The 19360-nt window shown below is 51.4% G+C and overlaps 7 protein-coding genes and 1 non-coding gene across 8 annotated transcripts; 4 read left to right on the top strand and 4 right to left on the bottom strand.

Moving 5' to 3' along the window:
* Positions 1–3930: 3930 nt before the first annotated feature.
* Asppvi_007971 (uncharacterized protein) lies at positions 3931–4530 on the top strand (the record flags this gene model as incomplete). Its single annotated transcript, XM_043303853.1, has 2 exons — positions 3931–4366; positions 4439–4530. The coding sequence occupies 2 exons, from the start codon at positions 3931–3933 to the stop codon at positions 4528–4530; spliced, it is 528 nt and encodes a 175-aa protein (XP_043159788.1).
* Positions 4531–6065: 1535 nt separating this feature from the next.
* Asppvi_007970 (uncharacterized protein) lies at positions 6066–6617 on the bottom strand (the record flags this gene model as incomplete). The annotated part of the gene is made up of 1 exon (XM_043303852.1): positions 6066–6617. One exon carries the CDS (start codon positions 6615–6617, stop codon positions 6066–6068), a length of 552 nt encoding a protein of 183 aa, XP_043159787.1.
* Positions 6618–8659: 2042 nt separating this feature from the next.
* Positions 8660–9241, bottom strand: Asppvi_007969 (uncharacterized protein; the record flags this gene model as incomplete). The annotated part of the gene is made up of 1 exon (XM_043303851.1): positions 8660–9241. The coding sequence occupies one exon, from the start codon at positions 9239–9241 to the stop codon at positions 8660–8662; it is 582 nt and encodes a 193-aa protein (XP_043159786.1).
* Positions 9242–10076: 835 nt separating this feature from the next.
* Positions 10077–10175, top strand: Asppvi_007968. Its single transcript has one exon. It is a non-coding gene; the product is annotated as a tRNA-Val (tRNA).
* A 592-nt stretch (positions 10176–10767) lies between these two features.
* On the top strand, positions 10768–11505 carry Asppvi_007967 (EXPERA domain-containing protein; the record flags this gene model as incomplete). Its single annotated transcript, XM_043303850.1, has 1 exon — positions 10768–11505. One exon carries the CDS (start codon positions 10768–10770, stop codon positions 11503–11505), a length of 738 nt encoding a protein of 245 aa, XP_043159785.1.
* A 918-nt stretch (positions 11506–12423) lies between these two features.
* On the top strand, positions 12424–13835 carry Asppvi_007966 (annexin; the record flags this gene model as incomplete). The annotated part of the gene is made up of 2 exons (XM_043303849.1): positions 12424–12454; positions 12526–13835. 2 exons carry the CDS (start codon positions 12424–12426, stop codon positions 13833–13835), a joined length of 1341 nt encoding a protein of 446 aa, XP_043159784.1.
* A 376-nt stretch (positions 13836–14211) lies between these two features.
* On the bottom strand, positions 14212–17212 carry Asppvi_007965 (SH3 domain protein; the record flags this gene model as incomplete). The annotated part of the gene is made up of 2 exons (XM_043303848.1): positions 14212–16935; positions 17150–17212. 2 exons carry the CDS (start codon positions 17210–17212, stop codon positions 14212–14214), a joined length of 2787 nt encoding a protein of 928 aa, XP_043159783.1.
* Positions 17213–17595: 383 nt separating this feature from the next.
* Positions 17596–19135, bottom strand: Asppvi_007964 (putative mitochondrial carrier protein; the record flags this gene model as incomplete). Its single annotated transcript, XM_043303847.1, has 2 exons — positions 17596–19008; positions 19100–19135. The coding sequence occupies 2 exons, from the start codon at positions 19133–19135 to the stop codon at positions 17596–17598; spliced, it is 1449 nt and encodes a 482-aa protein (XP_043159782.1).
* Positions 19136–19360: the final 225 nt, after the last annotated feature.

The raw sequence follows: 19360 nt of genomic DNA, 5'->3' as shown, positions 1-19360 counted from the left end.
CCGGGGGGACTGAACTATCGATATCTCATGATGGACACTATTCCAAGATTGTCAATAATACCAGGAGTTCGACTAATGTGGCCCCCTCTCTTTCTGCAAGAAGAAAAGGAAAACTTTCGGTCAGTCAGCTGTCCGTAGAAAGTAGGAATGATTCCCAAGCTTTCGCGACAAATGAGTCGATGATGTCCATTACCAGCTTCTAGTTTCCGACATGAGCTATTTCATAGTCCCGAGCTTCGTCCGGGACGCCCTTCCCTATCCCACATGTTGGGGGCTAAACCGCGCACGATCATCGAGACAGAACCTAAAATGAGTTAATACAAAAATAAGGTTGAAACAGTTTCTTGGAACAAAACACAGCCTCGATAGTTAAGCGCCGTCGTCTGAAAACGAGTTCGTTCCCCCTTTTAGTGGTCCGGAAACTTTGCCCCTATTCGAGTCTCTGTGCATAAGCAGCCCTGCCCAGTGTTGGAGTCTCTCATTGTTTCTTCTGTACCTTGTTCTCTTGCGCAGAGAGAATCCCTGTTAGATGATGAGATGAATAAGGTACTTTGTTGATTCGAAGTTGGCCCTACGAGTCATGACACAAATGCAACTCTGACTTGTATCGCACAGCTCAACCGCTCGGGTGACGATCTCTTGCCCTACTGGACGATGCCATTCGCCGGGGCAATGCATCACGGCAGCCGGGAGTAGTGCTGCCAACCGTGCAATATCATACCTCAGTAGCGGTACTTTTGGCTGATAAAGACCTCATCTGTGACAGACTGCAAAGACGCAGTTTGAGACTGTTCTTCTAGGGCCAGGCCAGATCAGGTCCGGCGAAGCAACATTGTGACTCACTTGACTACGCAAAGAGATGCACGTCCGAGTTGGGGCTGTGGTATGCCTTGCAGTCCACCGGACAATCTTGTGATGTTCGAGACTTGCCAATCGTGTTAAACTGATACATTTGCTAAACAAGAAGATCACTTGTCGATGTGTAACCTCATTCAAAAGAACGGGGTATCATGCGGTCTCAGGCTCCGAGGATCGAGTTGCCATTTTGGTAGGAGAAATTCAAGTGACATTCTCCAAATTCATTCGGGCATTGCGACAGTGCGTACCAGATATCAGGCATCATCCCAGAAAGATCCTCCATACGCTAAAATCAAATAATGAAGCTGAGAACACGCTGAAGGGAGTCTCCAGATCCAAGAACGCATGGGCGGATAGTCCCAGTGCGGCAAATTTTGCGGACTCAGCAATTCAGACGAGGAAGGAGACGCAAAAGCACGTAAGGCAAAGTTTAGGAAACTGTATTCGTGAGACAGATGACGTTTGCGAGAACATCCTGTTTGATGCCCAGTATGATTGTCAAAGCGTAATCACACGACATCAACGAGGCATTATGCTGGCGTAGCAACCACGCTATTAGACCACAAATCTGGACAAAGCAGTAGCACCGGGCCCAGAGCTCCAGGCGAGACCTAACCAATGTTTCCTCCTGGGAAAAGCCCTGTAGGGATCCTGGATTCCTCAGGTTCACCGCCACAACTTGGCCGTTCGTGAGCCACTTCAGCCACAGGTGGCTTGTGCGTTATCGTGTTGATCGGCGATCCGCAAAGAACTATTGGTCATAAGCGGAATGGATGGTAGATCTGTCTCAAGTCGTCAAGGGGGTGCTCCACGGCATCTTAACATTGCATCGTGCATGAGCGGAAAAGCAAATACAAGGATGCTCCCCAAATTGTCAATGGTACAATGCAGATCCAACAAAATCTTTCATACTGTGTCGGCTGTCGATCAAGGACCCTTCTCTTGTCCTGTTTCCTGTCATACGGATTTGACTGCTCAACTGTCCACAAGCAATACCCTAATATTGTGGCCCTGTATACTGAGCAGCAGGAGAGGCCCGAACCCTGGATTCTACTCCACTAGTTCGTTGCGGGCTGCCGGGGACCACTACAATAACAGTTCATTGAGCAAATAATAGCCACTCTAGACCACATTGTTAATATGATGATCAGCAGTCAACGATTGGTCGGAACAACTGGTGACCTCGTGGAAGCTCAGGGGATCCTGGATGGAACAGTGTAGAAAGGAGTGCAGTTCATGACAATTCACTTTCACAACAAACAAGTATGGAATGATGGCCAATGGACACGCGGCGGCTTAGTATGTGGGAGCTTGGAAGATACAGCTGCATCCAAAGATACAGCTGCATCCAATAGCGCGAATCAGCAAGGTGATGGCAAGGAAGACACATGTGGAGCAAAAGCAGAGCACAAAACCTGTAAAGAAATCTGGGTGAGGCTGAGGTGGGTACCTGTGGCTTGTGGCCAGGCCTAACCCAGAAAGAGGTGTGGCGAAGTCGCTGGCTCAGCATTGTCCCAAATTGTCCCTTCACTCGCATCACTGTGAGACATCTCTTGATTACGGAAATTGCTTCTCGGTCCAGGCTACAGCTTGAATTCAATTGGCGCAATCTTCTGATTCCGGTAAAAAACTACATTAATCCACTGACCTGACCATTCTCCGATACAAGAACGGAAAGCTTTGCGTACCGCTGTGGGAACTAGGACGTGATTCATTCTCGCCCGGTTGTGGTTGCTCCAGGTTCTGCACTCGATTGGATAGCGAGGGAGTCTAACTACTGAAAATTTCAGTCTCCGCGCTGTACACTGTTTGACGAAATGTCCAATGTCTTGGTTTCGTAGCAGCACTTCGATTGCCACTGCATGTTGACTGGTACACTATACAGTGAACAAGCATGATCCTTCTGAGAATGAGTGATGAATGCAGCTTTGCATCATCCCTTTCCAGGATTGAGTATCTCTCTGGGCCACACAAGAAAGCAAGGGAACTCCATGGACCATCCATCTTCAAGTCCAAAGTGTGAAAGCACGAGCCACCTCTTCCCCAACGCTCCACTAATACAATGGTCTACTGCTTGCGAATAGGGATGTAAAGACGACTGGCTACCGTTCGCCCGAGATTGTCGGGATCGGGATGCGTTATAGATCAAGCTTGCATGATACGCAAGGATTTGGGGATCAACTTGTGCTTCGCAATTCGATTCGGCATGCCCCCCGAAGCCAATCTGGCATGTTGACCTACCGTCCATCTCTTCTGATCGATTCCCGGGAATTCTCAGCTGCTTTAGCGCTGTGGAAACTTTATCCATGTTTATTCAATGGGGCGTTAGAGTGGCGTTGGCTCGAGGAGATGGTGCCAGCGCAAGCCCAAGAAAAACAATTATGGAGAAGGTACGACGCGACCTCTTCGAGAAAATAATAATAACGAATGAGAAGACAATTAGAGGAACAGGTGAGAAAAGGCCCAGACGGGGTTTCCACTTTCCCAAATGCCGATATTGCAGGAAGAATGAATTTTTCGCTTCACTATTATGGATTCGCAATTCATCCGAACCCAAAATCCAATAAACACCGTGACAAGCTTGCGGGCTTGCTGGCCCTTATCCAGCCTCAGCACATAACTGTAATTCCACGCAGATCCACTTTCTCGCTAATCTTGCATTTCAAGGGAGCTATTGAGATTAGCTTTTTTTTTGGTCCTTGTCTGCGGTGGCAAACCTGCTAAGACGGCATTCAGCACTGTCCTCCAATTTGGAAAGATGTTTATCATGCCCTTTGCGGAAGGATTTGATCTGCGGGAGGATTCAATCTATATGAGGCAGCACTCAACATATATGAACCACCTTCGGGAGCCCATTATTGCCCTACCTTTTGCTTGCTAATTCAAGATCGATTGTCTCTACCAATTGTCTGGTCAATCCTCTTGCTTGTGCTATGTTGGACTCCTTCTATCGTCGATCTCCCATTTCAAGCTAAAGATATAGGTCACTTGTTTTGTTGAAGTTGTACCCGAGCTGACTCAATCGAATTGCTCTGGACACACGCCGCTTTTTAACAAGGGAGGCTTGCGAAAATGGTCCAGAGCAAAGGAGGAAGTTCCCGGGGAAGCTCCAGTAGGGAGTTCGGTATCACATTTGAGATTGAGCCCCCGGCTGCTGTTCGTCCTGGGACGCCATTTACCCTGCCAGTGGTTGTGGCAGTCAGGCCCGTGGGTAATCAAGTCAACCCAGCAGTCCAGCAAATGGTTGCGCACGCATCGCTCAGGAGCGAGACAGGAGCGGCGGCTGCCACCGGACTGGCGGGGACGCTAACGTCCAGTGTACGCAGTCGAAACGGAAATACAACGAGCGGATTTGCCAAGTTCAGCCCTCTGAGCATTGCGCAGCCGGGACGCTACCGGATTCGAGTGATCCTCGGTGCTGCCTCACAGAGCGGAGTCACCACAAAGGAGTATGTCGACTCGGGGGTCATTGATGTCCATGCAGGAGCAGAAGCCGTGCAGCGCCCAAGTACGTATTGTCCTTGGATTTGCCTCTCTCACCGGCCCTTGCACATCGTGACCACGGGCTGACCGGTTCCAGCGCCTTTGCAGATATCTAAGCTCCAGGCTATGACGGCGGAAAATATCGATATAACACCGGCTGACATTGCCGCGTGGCAGAGAGCGGCATGAGCATCTCTCGAGTCACACTCAATAGTGGGACTTGTTCCACTTCACTCTTCATGAATTCAAGGGTTATCATGATTACACGACCGGACGCTTCCAAGTCGCAAACCTGATGGGGGCATATTATTGTTTACGGGTCAAGGAGTACAGCTGGAGAATTAGAATTCCGTGGTTATTCGGCTCCGGCGTTCAGCGGTTTGATTTTGCAATCAATTTTCCCTTTTGGATCGATTCCCCTCTTCTTTCCCCCCTTTGCTATCGCCCTGGAGACGTCCTGCCAGATACCCGAGCCAATATTTGTCCACTGTTTAATGATAGTTATTATTCCATAGATGGCCATAGCACACTGTAGTAGCCACTAAGTACTTGCTGATTCGTCAAACTCCCCTCGGTACTTCCGTAGTAAAATCGGTAATCCTCGGTGATTGCTTCGCCTTCAAATCCCTAACTGCAGCTGTGGAGTCACTGGAGTGTGGACTCGGCTTGGGGCACCGACTATTGACGGGACCCATCTCACGTGTGATTGCAGTAGATAGACGACGGCACAAGAACCCGGGCAATCATGAGTCATTGATTCGAATTCGAAAATGATAAAATATGCGGACAGAGTCCTGACAAATGTCGAATATCGGCCGGAAGAGCGTCACCTGCGATGCTAGACGATCGGGCACGCCTAGTGGTCGATCAGGAGGGAGCTGAGAGCTGAACCTGCTTATTCTCAATCCATGGAACGTAGAGTAGACTACTTGACGCAATTTGCCTTTAACTGTCCCCTCCTTCTGTTTTTGGAATTTTGGTACGTTTGTTAAACAGGGTGTTGACGTACTTCTCAATCTGCGGTCAGAAAACTAAGGTACTTTAGTCCAGGACGAAAGGCGCCAGACTTGGAGGCTAGGTCAAAGCCCTAAGTGCAATGGGGGGACCCTGACTACTGTTTCAAGAAAGATTATTCCGAACTTTATATTCTGAGAGTTGGAGCTGGTGGGAAGGTTGATGTTGTTTGATGAGCTTGTTTTTCTTTGGCTTTTACAGGAGTGATAGCATGATGGTCGGGCTTACTGAGCAAGGTATGCAATCCACGCACTGGGCTTTAACATTCAATTTAGCTATGATGCGATCAAATCCAGATTGCTGCTTGAATGGAATTGAAAGTACTATGCACAATCATAAAGACAATCAAGCTAGTCGTAGGTGCGCGTCGACTGAGTGACGGAACGCCGAGGAGAATACAGCCATTGTATGCTGTTTCTCATTGGCGTGTCCAGTGTTTGATGCTGCTTTGGACGGAGTAAAATCTGAGGCTTGATGCAGCTTCTTGCGGGCGGTTGACCTCGATGCTCTGTCTGTCTATGCCCAGAAAGCGATGACCGATCGAAAGAGGATACCGTTCACTGCTGGTATGTTCAAGATGCCTGCCGGTGGAGTGTCACTTGTTCACAAGGATACTGTTTGACAACAACATAGTTTTGGTGTCCATCATGCAGGACTTTCAGGTCGAGGACCAAAGAAGAGACGAAAGACGATACGAGAAATCGCGACGTTCAGCTCTCTTTTCCATGACGCAAGCGATCAACACCGTCACGGACGGTGTTCCGCAGACTGAACCCACCGAACAGCCAGTCGTTAGAGTGACGGCCGTAGTGGTTCACAGTCCCGCTGTAGCGACGATAATCGTCGCCGGTCTTTCTGGACTGAGAGCTGTATGATCCCGAGTCGCGCTTGTTGGGACCCAAAGAAGTCGGACTCGTAGACCCGATGGAAGACATTGCGGTAGGGCTTGTTGAACGTCGAGGGATATTGTCACAAGAGGTAGGGACGCTTCTAGGAATGATGTCTCCGTAGCTGTCGGATGTGGAGCGACGAGTACGATTTACTGGTAGCTCTGACCCAATTGCGGCAGGCGACTTTGAGCACGAGCGGAATATTCTTGCGCTGGACGGGAAGGAGAGTCTGTGGGAGGATTGGCGGAGAGTTCCAGTGGCGTTGTCGCTTTGAGAGGAATTAGATGAGGAGACAGTGGTCGTGTGAGAAAGTGGACGATGGATATTGCTTTGCTCGATTTCAGCGGGACCAGCACGGTGCTGATCTTTCATATTCGAGTAAGATTTGAAAAATCGTGTAAGGTCTTTACGCGGAGTTGGGACTTGGAACTTGGTGAAGAAGACCAAGAATAAAGTCTGACCAGAGTCGCGGACCGATGGTCATATTTATGTCCTTCAGCTCCAGCATCCACTTCCTCTTACACTCAACATCGTTATCTTCTCCACCCTCCATCATCCAATCACCGAGGCATGAGGACGGGACTGACATTTCCTGGGGCACGGGGGTCCCTTCTCCCATTGACGAATCAAGAGCTGCCAACGATTCTGAGTCGGTGAGACTTTCGGCTGGCCCCACTCCCTCTGCCCTACAAGGTTGACGAAGAGCCAATCACAGCTTCGACACATGCAGATTGATCCCTGTGAAGGGCCAAATTCACCGCTTCTGCCTGATGGCCTGAATCATCAACAACAACATTGTCACCTGGCACCTGTTCTCAACCTTAAAAGAATGAAAAAGATAGAAAGTGCCAAAACATTGGATACGACACGTATCACTTCGACTTTCAATGATCGAGCTTTTGCTCGAATCCTCTTCTGGAATGAACCATCTCTCCGTCGTCATTCTCTTTCACTTTCCACCATGTCAAAGAAATCCTCTGAGAATTCCGAAGCTGAGACCCGCCCAGAGTGGTAGGGGCTTAGGGTGGTTCTAGCGTGCTTCGAGAAGGATATCGGGCAGCTCAAGTGGTCCAATCACATCACCTGGTCCCCCAGAGGGGATGAATCTCGCATTGTAACTGGTCAAATAGAGGAGGAGCCTATCATGATGCCATGCATTAGTGTAGGAATTAGCCCAGGACGACTGGGTGACTTCTAGGTAGCAACATTTCTCGACTGAAGGGAGTAGCCCAGCTGTCTGACACGTTTCAGCGTCTGACTCGATTGACCATGGGACCTATCTCAAGTCCTGAAACTATAACACACGATTACTGCTGCCACTATTCTGTGTCTACTTCCAAGTGCTGAGCAACCGCCAAGCACGGACGTGCGAACAAGGAAACCAACGTCTCCACAGCTGAGGCTCCTAACAGCGCGCTACTTGGTAATTTCCCCTCATATGACATCACCTGATCGCCTGCCAGGGTAAATCAAAATGTTTCTCCTCGGCACGTTCGTTCCGATCATTTTCTCTGGGGAACAAAGATACCAATACGCTATCAGGAACTAAGCGAGAGTCACCTGGGTTGGATTGTATTAGTCAATTTCCTGCGAGGGATCAACCACGCTCATCTGACCTCGTGCTTGATGTCTTTCCCTGCAATGCCACTCTGCTCCTGCAACTCAGCGGCATATCCATCTCTGCAATGTGTCCTTCCATGATGCACATCTAGTCGTAGTGGATAATGGTGCGCAGCCAATGTAATACAGAGCAGTGTTTTACCATTGAATCCACAGCTATGGTCTCCTGAATGTTGTGATCTGATTCAAAGTCAACTAACGAGGTGCCTCATCGCAGATGATTATATGAGAATTCCTTCCGAGCATTAGCCGAGAGAGAAGTTGAACCTTCAAGGCCAAGCTTTGTATCCCGGCGCAGCTGTTCTGGTTGGCGTCTCTTGCTTGTAGACATTCGGGACATATTGCAGCTGTGGGTTGTCTCATCCAAAGGTCCAAAGTTAATGAGAGGTGTCTTCTGCAGCGTGGACCATAATCTCAGGTCAGAATACGTTACTGCTGTGGTTGGGTCTTGTAGGACCGGAAAGGCGTCATTGAAGGTTTGGAGGCCAACAGAGGCAATATCAGTGTTTACGCATATAAAATACCTGCATATACTATCATAGCAGTGAGAATATATACTGCCTATGAGCTGAACATTGCAGTAACTCACATAAGTTAAGACTAAGATATCGGCTTTATATCAGTGTAGAACAACTCCCCGGCAACCATGTTTGAGAAGTAGCTATGCTTAGCAAAGGGTTGAGTTTCACAAATATCCAAGTTGTTGACAGAACTCGAGCCCCGGAATGCAGATGAGCCATCAAGACGGGCGAAGCAACAACACCAAACGCCAGGAGAATCCAAAATGCCAGCAGTCACTCCTCCAAAAGCGTCCACAGACTCGCACTCGGCGCCCTCCACGACCGCGGCTGCTCCGAATGACACCTCCGATGGTTTCTCTCAACCGCCAAGTAATCAGAATCATCGGTGGTTGTTGTAGGTCTTCCCCGATCAGCGAACATGTCAGCCGGCTGTGTCGCAGCCGTTTGAGGCACCCAGAGCGAGACCACCACCTGTTTTCCAGGCGAAGTAGTTGTAGGCAAAACGAACAGCGATCGAGCCTTATCCAGCGGCGGACGGATCATCCTCCGTAGCGAGCCTGTGCCACCGCTCATAGTAGAACTCCTCTGAGAGGGAGTATGATGTGGGACGGCGTGCTTCGATGCAAACCATCGGTGGGACCGCGTCGTCTTCGTCCGCACGATACCGGCAGACGCAGCATCGTCTTCCGGTAGATCTTCAGAGACTATGGGCGCCAGGTAGTGTTCTTCGAGCTCCGCGAGCGTCGAAGGATCTAGTGCGCTCGAATTCCGGGCGATTCTTCTCTCACGCAGCTGCGCTGCTGGACTGCCAAAGGGCCAGGAATGGCGTCTTCGGTGGTGACGCAGGTGTGGCATGTTAGAGAGACAAGTAAACAAAGACTATATTTCCCGTACAGCGATCAACGCTATGCTTCCTATGCAGAAGACGTTCCGGAAGAAATGAAATGAGGAATGGACCAAGTATCTACCTCCTTAACGAGAGACAAAAAATCGCCACCCAGATTCTCCCAGTAATATCACAGAAGCAAAATGGCCAGATTTCTATCTTCAGCCTTCAGCCTGCCCGCATCTCTGAATTTAAAGAGCTCCGCCCTCTGGAAATGATCATGAGGCCACCACGTGAACGGCGCACGCGTCAGAAGGCGTGAGCAGAGAGCTCGCCTGGTGACTGATTTAAAGAGAACATAAATCCAGTCTACTATAGCCTGGGGCAAGCTCTATGACTGTTTAGTATCGTCAGGACAATCTTGATTCGTGATCACAGGGCGCAGAGTGCCCCCGAATTGAGTCACGGAACGGGTAGGCAGCAGGGGCCCGGATCTTGCAGACTGACGATCATCTGTGGCTTACAGAACAGCGTCCTGAGTGGCAGGCGACTGTCCGAATGCAGACGATATTCAGGACAGATGGAGTTTCAGATTTGGTGACATCCTGAGAAGCTGACCTATGTCCTGGAGCTATATCAGTAGTTGATGGGCCAGCTTGCTGGATGTGGTCCTGGAGTCCATTTTGGCTTGCGACCGCAGGCGTAGTACAGTCAGCGGATGATGGAAGGGACAAGAGTCGTTCGATCTCATCACACGTGCTGATTCGAATATGAAAACAAGAAATTTTTCAACAGAATGGAACAATGGTTCCTCTATACCTAAGGCTTAGAAATTATAATATCAATGATCCTCCAACAAGAACCAGTCACGTGGTCTAATGGTTATGATTTCTCGTTCACAATCGAAAGTGAGCATCTTCAAGGATTCCGAGAAGGTTCCCGGTTCGATCCCGGGCGTGACTACTTTTTTGTTTTTACATCTTGCGATGAAGCAACGGCTTGTAGAGAGTAACATATCTACGAACACCTCTTGGTCTAAAACATCGTCAGTACACGGACGTTTCTGAAGAGTAGTCTGATATAGACATGGCGGGACTGGTGCGGGGATTGCTTAGGCGCTCTTTGTCTGGACTTAGCCTACCCTTGAAAGCTTGAAGGCTTCAAGATATTTAGAGACGCAACTGAAGCCTAGAGTCGATCGACAATCAGCAAGGGAAGCATTATCGATGCCGTCAATTAACCCACAGATGAATACCATGATGGTGAAAATAGTTCAAGATCAACGAAAAAAGTGGAGATGATCTCCGTGATACCATGTCTGCCTAAGGCATATTGTATTCATGCGGGGCTAGTGTTTTCAAAACTCAGGGGTTTGTTCAATTGTTCTCTCTGGACCCGCTCTTCAATCTATCTACAAGACAGGACTGCCTCAATGTGATCTTTCAGAAAAAGGCTCTGCTCGCTTGTAAAACCGTCCCATTAATCTACAGCCTGCACTTTATTTCGTTCTACAATCAACTCCACCTCAAGTGACCTACAGTGGCAGACGAGAGCTATGGCTTCCACCATTCCTTTTACTCTCGACGTCCCGACATTACTCTGCATCAGCTTTACTCTATCGTTCATGCCTATCGCCTACTTGCTTGGCAGATCACTGATACCGTCTTCTCAAACGCGCAACCGGATACTCTTTTACTGGCACGCCTACGATGCCCTGACCCACATCTTCATCGAAGGATCGTTCCTGTACGAGTGCTTTTACAGCTACGCCACGCTCCCCGCCGGGGTCAGCAAAGAGCCATACTTCCTAGGCCACAAGGACCGTGTGTATGGTGCAGCCTACGGAACGGGCCCAAGTGCTCGGCTATGGCAGGAATACGCAAAAGCAGACCGTCGCTGGGCCGTCGCAGACGCTCCCACCATCTCTATTGAACTGTTAACCGTGTTACTCGGCGGCCCAGCTGCCGTCTATGTGTGCTACCTGCTGTGGAAAGCATCGAGCAGCCGGTCGACTGCGTCGGCAAAGGGCGCAGCTAAGGCGAAATTGTGGCTGGTTGCACCCGCGCTGGCGACGGCTGAGCTGTACGGGGGTTTTATGACGTTCGCGCCTGAATGGCTGACTGGGAGTTCCCAGCTGGATACCAGCAATCCTGTGTACCTCTGGTTTTACCTCTTCTTCTTCAACACCTTGTGGGTGTGGATTCCTCTCTGGGTCCTCTGGGAGGCTGCGAAAGAGCTGCGAGCAGCTTTTGTGACTGCTGAGAAGGCTGATGAGGGTCGGAAGACCAAATGATCGTCTACTTTGATCTTGGACAAATGCAAGGAATACGGAGTACATGAGCAGCAATGAGACGAAGGGCATTAATTTGATACTTATTTGGTACATATATCCAGTTATAGTCCCCCAGCTGCGGTTTCAGGGTCGCAATAGACTCACCCTAGTTCTTAATGACACGTTCGACGTGTATTCTACATCGATACTATGTATCTATGGCGTGCTCTAAGTAAGTTGTTTTGTCCCACTTGCAACCTGTGATCTGCAAAGGGCCCGCTAGGCGCGTACCTGGGCATGGTATGATCTCGAGGATTTAGAGTCTCGCGCCAGCAACGCCGCGGGCGAATCCAACTCAGAGATTCTGCCTGCATCCACCAGCTCCATCAGATCATGCCCTTCGACGTCTGGAGCTGATGCATGACGGCGAGCACCGTGCAGCCCTGACATTCCACCTCGAGGATACGCTGCATCGACGTTGCAGAGCGATCTTACAGTAGCGGCAGTCAACGGTCGAAAGGAACATTTCCATCCCCGTCTCACGTATCAGGGGATTGCTGAGTTGATCTTCGGCCAAAGAGATTGACTGCGTGTTCATGTGATTAAATAATCTATTGCCCCTCTAATCGAACGGTCAAGGAAATCTACATCCTTAAGATGTAGAGATTCAGCCCTATGTGGCTGGGTGGTGGAACGGCTCATCTAACTAAGCGGCTCAGCCTTGCCTGCGCCACATTACTGGCTTGGTGCCATGGTTCTCAGGCAATTTCTACAGGCACAGCCGACATATGACGACGATGTAACCCCGTAAAGAGGTACTAATTTCATCAATATAAGTTAACCATCGTCCCTCATTCTCTTTACTTCAGGTTTCTTTCTTTCCTTTGTCAAATCATCAGAATTCTTAACATAGAGTCCATAAATCAAAGAAATCCGACTATGTCATACAACCAATACCCCCACCCAAATCGTATGCCCCCGCATCCGACCACAATTCTGCTGCCTATTATAGCTGGATAGATTGACTGACTTTCTCTGCAGAACCTCCCTACCCTCCTTACGGAGCTCCTCAAGGCTTCTCACAACCGCCCTACCCCCAACAACCGGGTTACGGCGGTCCGCCCCCTCCCCAGGGCCACTATAATCGACCACCTCCGCCTGCCCCGTCGCCAGGCGGATATCCTCCAGCTCACGGACCGGGATATCCAAATTCGCCATCACCTCAACCTCCATATGGCGCTCCTTCGCAACCTCCGTACCCTCCACAAGGTGGTCCTGGATACCTTCCGCCTGCGGGCGGGTATCCCCAACCCGGACACTATGGCGCTCCGCCGTTAGGAGGGAGCGGCTATCCGGCACCACCCCCGCAACAGTTCCAAGGCCCCCCTGCCATGCCTTCTCTGGGCTACGTGCCTGGTCAAATGGCACCGGGTGACTTCCGGCGCGAAGCAGACCTCCTCCGCAAAGCGATGAAAGGGTTCGGAACCGACGAGAAGGCGCTCATCCAAGTCCTGTCCAAACTCGACCCCCTGCAAATGGCCGCCGTCCGGTCCACCTACACCAACCATCTGCAACGCGACCTCTACAAAGACGTCAAGTCCGAAACGAGCAGCTACTTCCGCCAGGCCCTGCTCGCCATCATCGACGGACCGCTCTTGCACGACGTGCACTCCGCCCGCGAAGCAGTCCAAGGCATCGGCACAAAGGAATGGCTCCTAAACGACGTCCTCCTGGGCCGCTCAAACGCCGATCTCAACGCCATCAAGTCCGCCTACGAGCACACCTTCCACCGCTCCCTCCAAAAGGACGTCGAGGACGACCTCTCCTTCAAAACCCGCTCGCTCTTCTCCCTCGTCCTCCGCGCAGACCGCCACGAAGCCTCCTACCCGATCAACCCCCAGATCATCGAGCAGGAAGCCCGCGCCATCCACGCCGCAACCAGCGGCCGCGTCGTCAACAACGTCGAAGAAGTCTGCGGCATCTTCGCCCGCGCGTCGGACCCCGAGCTCCGCGCCATCAGCCAGGCCTTCCGCGCTCGGTACAATTCGTCGCTGGAGAGCCACATCGAGAAGGAATTCTCCGGCCACATGAAAGACGCGCTGCTGCATATGCTCCGCACCGCGCTGGACCCGGCCATGCGGGACGCGGACCTGCTCGAGGACTGCATGAGGGGGATGGGCACCAAGGACGAGAAGCTGGTTGTGCGGGTCGTGCGCTTACACTGGAACAGACAGCATCTGGATCAAGTCAAGCGCGCGTATCATCATCGATACAAGGGAGACCTTGTCGCCAGAGTCCGCGGAGAAACTAGCGGGGATTATCAGAGATTAATGGTTGCGTTGCTCGAGTGATTATGGTTTTTCTCCAATTCTTTCCGTGTCGTTCTAATGTTTATTACTGGGTGGATTCTTGCTTTTGTTGCCATGCCATGCTGGCCTACTCCTTTGCTGTGATACCACGATGATATGTCTTATGGCTCGATGTCTTTGGCGGTTACAGGCCCGCTATGGCTGAGATATGATATGACCGAGCAACCGGATCGTTGCTCAACGTTTCTACGAGATAGAGATACTTTAGCTAGAGAGAAAACCATGAACACAACTCGATTTCCATGTTTTCGTTGCAATTATGTTCACAATACACATCACACGTCAATCATAAGTCATGTCCCATGCGATACTCGAATAAGCAGATTATACATGCCATATCCATGACAGAACGCACAAACTAAACGATCTCCCCGACGACAGTAACATGTGACCCGGGAAACAGCCCCGTCTGACCAGCATAGCAGCCCCAGAACCAATCGTCGTTGATATTCTCAACCTCTGTAATCTCCGCCCCGCGTGGAAACATCAGTTCATCTTGAACATCGTCCTCGGGATACCACGACCAGAGCGCATGGACGATGAGGCCGATCCCACCGTCGGGTGGAAAGCGACGCAGGAAAGGTGGTGAATGGGAACTGGTGGGCGTGGCTGTTTCGGAGTTGGGGCCCGAGCCCGAGCCAGAGCCACCAGCGGCACTGATTGGGAATGAGTTGCTGCGGTCATTTTTGACCGTTGTCCATGAAGTTCGCACGCGGGAGGCTTTCTTTCTTCGCTCAGACCCCTCCTTCCAACTCCAGTCGCCGGATGCGACTTCAGGGGATGGGACAGCGGGTGCGTGTTCGTCTTTCAGGGCACGGCCGCCCACGAGGTCGCGCACGACGACCCTTCTCTGGCCTTCGTCGTGGTCTTCGAAGCCGACAACAACCATGCGGTGGCCTTTGACACAACGACGCCAGCCATTGTGACCGTTTTCTTTGCTGATCTTGCCTGTGGCGACAAGTTTGAGGTAGCAGTTTGCGCAGACGTCATAGTCGCCCTCATTGCATTCGAGACAGTGAAATCTCGTAGCTGATGCTGGGATGGGGTACGTACAGATGTCACACTTGGTTGAGAAAGAGAGGATCCTGTATATCTCGTTTCCGTTATCGGCGGAAGTAGAAGAGCTCGATGGATTGTTAGGTCCATCAGTCGAGTCACTGCCGGTCGGTACTGGTACGCTCGAGCGATCACCAGGCGCAATTCGACAGATAGGTAGAAGCGCGTGCGTGCAGCATCGTCCTTGGTTAACACATTTATTGCAGAAGCCCCAGTCCCCCTCGTTGCATTCGTTGCATTTCCAGTAGCATTTGTTCGCCACAGCGTGGCAGATGTCACAGAAGAGTCCCGTCTGCAACCTCTGGGCTGGGTCGTCGCTAGTCATCTCCTTTCCTCCGCTTGTCGTGCGATGGACATTCTCAGAGGGCCGTGAATATCTGGAAAATTGCAAGACATGCGCTATCTCGCGCGACGGTATAGCCCGACCGGTCGAGGAGGCAAGCATTCGGTCGAAATTCGCTTCTGCAGACGGACGAAAACCCGCCCATTGCAAACAGCCGCGGCCGAGGCGATAGCACCGCAAGCATAGATGGAAGCTTCCATCTTTGCATTGTAGACATTTTTTGTGAAGCTCATATTGGATATTCTGCTTGCCACACCGGTCGCAAGAGATGGAAGGTTCCGTGAAAGTCGGTAAAGGACGTTGAGAGACATGGGATCGAGAAGATGAAGGTCGAGAGCGTTGGTTGGCAGGACTGCTTACGGCTGGTGCTAGAGAACTACATACAGATGAACCGGCCGTAGTCTGTTCTAAGCGCGCAGAAAAAGAATTATTCGGTGTGCTCGGTGAAGTTACTGACGTAGGCGAGATATTCAGTGGTCTGCCCGAGACGTGTTGCTGGTGATCGCGGTTCCTGGCTTCAGGGGTGAATATGTTCGGGGCGTTCTGCTCGGACGCTGTTGCCCGTCGAGGCCTCGGAGCAGCCGACAATTCGGCCGCGCGAGCTCGGGAGGACTGAGAAGGACGAGGGCGATCCGAAGCTATATCACTAGACGACCTCGCAGCAGGTCGCAATGTGACTTCCGATGTGGACGCCGCATTGGCAGGAGCCGGCGACGTCCTCCTCCTCCGAGTCCCCTGATCCGAAAGACGCCGCTGATGGTTAGAAGCATCCGAGCGCGAGACAAGCGGCTCCAGCAGATACGGCCTTGACACGGGTGGATTCCTCGGGGATGTCTGAGGAGCAGACACTGTCGGTGGTCTCTGCACGGATTGCGATCTCGCGCGCGGTCGCGGCGACGTCTGTGAAGCCTCATTCGCCTCTTGTCTCTGGCGTGAGCGCGACCGTTGCATGTGTCGTCGGCGATAAGCATCGGCGATGCGCTCAGTTAACTCCTCTTCCTGCGCCGGCCCAAGATTGTCCAGGTCGATACCATTCAGCAGTCCGTCTTCGATGATCTGTCGCAGGATCTCCTCTTCCATTGTTTCGGTATCGGACAAGCTAAGCAGCGATCGGAGACTGGACTGGTGCTCAATCCGCCTCGTTCTCTCCGAGTTATCCTCTGTACGGGCCGCAGGCTGTCGGCGCAGTACACGCTCCTCCTCACGCCGTCGTCTTGAGCGACCATCCGCTCTCCGTCCATCAGCATCAACGCTCTCGGCTCGTCTGCTTCTTGAAGATTGTCCTGTCGCCGTCCTGCTCTCTCGCAAACTCAATTCACGAACCTCCTCCAGCAACCGTCGATCTTCGTCATCCGCCACGGTACCATCTTGCCCCGGGGGCGAAAGCGCAGGAAACACAGACTCGCCATGCTTGTATTTCTGAGCAATCTCCTCCTTTTCCTCGGCTGACTTGATGCGCTCAGGATTGGCTGCTAGAACCATGTCCAACAGCGTAGTAACGGTGGCATTGGGTCGTGTTTCGCGCACTACGGCACGACATGCTGGGCAGGTGAATTGCGGGGAGGATGAGGACGGCCGACGGCGGGATGCTTGAGCAGCAAACCATTCTTTCAAACAGGAACCGCAGAAGGTGTGTAGGCAGTTAAGAAGGGTGAGAGGTTGGTAGAGCAGTTCTGTACAGATCTATGGTGATCGTTCCAGGATCAGTCAGTGAGAGGTCACAGTAAGCGATTTTTGAGATCGCACATATTAATCTATCAAGTGCTATATGAGTATCCACCCCTATCAGGCCGGCGATCGAAGGAAGGGGGTTGACATTGTGGTCTTCGTGGATATCCCACTCGATAAGATCTGATCAAATGACGCAAGAAGCAGCATGATTATGCAGTGTACATACCGAGCAAGTCAGTTCTTTCTCGAGGTCCAGCAAACCAGGACCCCCGCGAGACTCGTTTGACATGAGAGATAAGGAAGGAGAGCACCCCAAATCTGTTCTGCAATATATGGAGGGATCGGTAGCGGACTGATAGATTATTGATGAGGGGAAAGTAAACAGTCGGGCTGGATGCGATGGTGCGTCCCGTGGATCTCGGCGAATGAAAGCCCCACTGTATGGAAGAGATCTTGGATACTCCCTAGTGTACGCTATTCTTAGAACTCATCCGAAGGATTCATGCTTGAAACCATGTCTTGCTCTCAAAAGTCAATAGATTTGTATGCTAAGGTGAAATTACTTATGCCATGAATTCAGATCCTGCTACGCTCATTATCCATGAATGAACATCCAACTCCACTTTCATACACCGCAAACTTGTAAGAAAATTGACAAACAAGACAATAAGCTCACTCTTGTCCATGCTTTGCTTTCTCCCAGAACCAACGGTACATACCCTTCCATTCTGTCGTCTCATCCTCCACGTAATCTCTGACCAACTCTGCGGTCGCGTTGGTGTCAGACCACGGCCCATCAGAGCCAACGCGGTATCCAGTTGAGGCATCCACACCGGAAGACCCAGCATTCGAGGCTGTATCCACAGAGACATGACCCGGATGATGACCAAGTATCTCCTCAGCACCTTCCTTAGCTTTCTCAGCCAGGTCCCGCGCGCCCTCTCGGGCAGCTTCAGCGAATTCTTCGGCCTGTTCGCGCGCGCGTTGGATCAGCTCTTCAGGCGTAGGATATCTCCTGAAGATAATAAGAAGAAGATAGTAGCTCTGCACGATGAGCGAATAGACTGCATCCTTTGCTAGCATGGTGAAGCCATGCGAGAAGAAGCCCTTGAGAACTTCTCCGGGGAGGCCCGCATACAGCGCGGATACACCCTCGTTGCGTGCAATGGCCAGTACATCCGTAATGATCTGAGGCGCGAAGGATATCCCGTCCTCGGAGACACTCTTACTGCTCGGTTTCTCCCTATTTCCCGAGCTATCGACCTGCGCTCTTGTCTTGGCCATGGAAAACGGGTACGTGATCGACGATGCAGCGGACTTGCTGATGGCAGCTAAAAGGAATGTCATCGCTGGCGACGGCCTTCCCCGCTTATTCCGCGACAACAGGGCATACTTCAAGACCTCATTCAGGAAGAAAGTGATCGACGGATTCAGCGTGAGAATGAGCGACGCCGAATACCCAGACCAGAACCCCCTCAGCCCCTTCTCAGACTTGATCCGCGCAGCTATATCCTTCGTCGAGAGAGCTTTTTTGCCGGATGCCGCTTGCTTTCTCGCCACGATATTAGCGAGCGGTGTGGTGAAGAGCTTCGCAAACGCGCCGGCCAGCACACCGATCGCCAACTCATCCAGAATCGGAAGGACAACATGCTTCGACCGCCGCCCATCGCCATACCGAGCCCTGATCCTCCGCTGCCTGAAAAAGCCATACGCAAGGAAAAAGAGAAACGAGTCCGCAACTGTCTTGGCCGTATCCTGTGCAAGGCCTGTGTAGAAACTCCCTAGGCCCTCTTTGGCGTAAATCTTGCGTGCTGCGTCAAGCACGTCGGTGTACTCCTCTTCTTCCTCCTCTTCCCCGTCCTCGGCATCCGACTTGTTCTTTTTCTTCGTCCTCCGCTGCGCCTGCGCCTGCAGTCGAGTCACAATCAGACTGAGCGGGTACGTGACAACGTTGGATATAGCCGCTCCCACAGCTCCAGCGACTGCATTGCCTACGGCAGGCAAAGCGGGACCACGCAGTGCAGCCCTCTTCCAGTCCTTCTCCGGTGGAGGATTATCATATCTATAGTACAGTTGATACGAGTCCTACACAGTGCCGCCCGAGTCAGCAACCCTCTCGAGCTGTCAAAAGAGCTGAATTCCGAGTCCAATAGAACAACAATAACAACAGACGTACCAGTTCAGACTCGTAGGTAACTTTATACTCTGACATTTTTAGCGGTTAGAAAACAAAGAGGCTATTAATCGAAGATGAGAAGGACAGAATAGGTGGCGGGTCAATTGATAGCTCGTCAGAAATATCGACCACAAGTGATAGCAACTATGGCCTCCTGGGTATGTACTGTGTAGGGCAGGCCCGATTGACAATGTCAAGTCCTGCAGTACCCATCAACGAAGCAGGAGATGGAGCTCTCCGATTTATGCAGCCACACCGAGT

The sequence above is a fragment of the Aspergillus pseudoviridinutans genome (assembly GCF_018340605.1).
Source record: "Aspergillus pseudoviridinutans IFM 55266 DNA, scaffold_5, whole genome shotgun sequence".
Lineage (NCBI taxonomy): Eukaryota > Fungi > Ascomycota > Eurotiomycetes > Eurotiales > Aspergillaceae > Aspergillus > Aspergillus pseudoviridinutans.
This window is presented reverse-complemented; position numbering and strand designations above follow the sequence as displayed.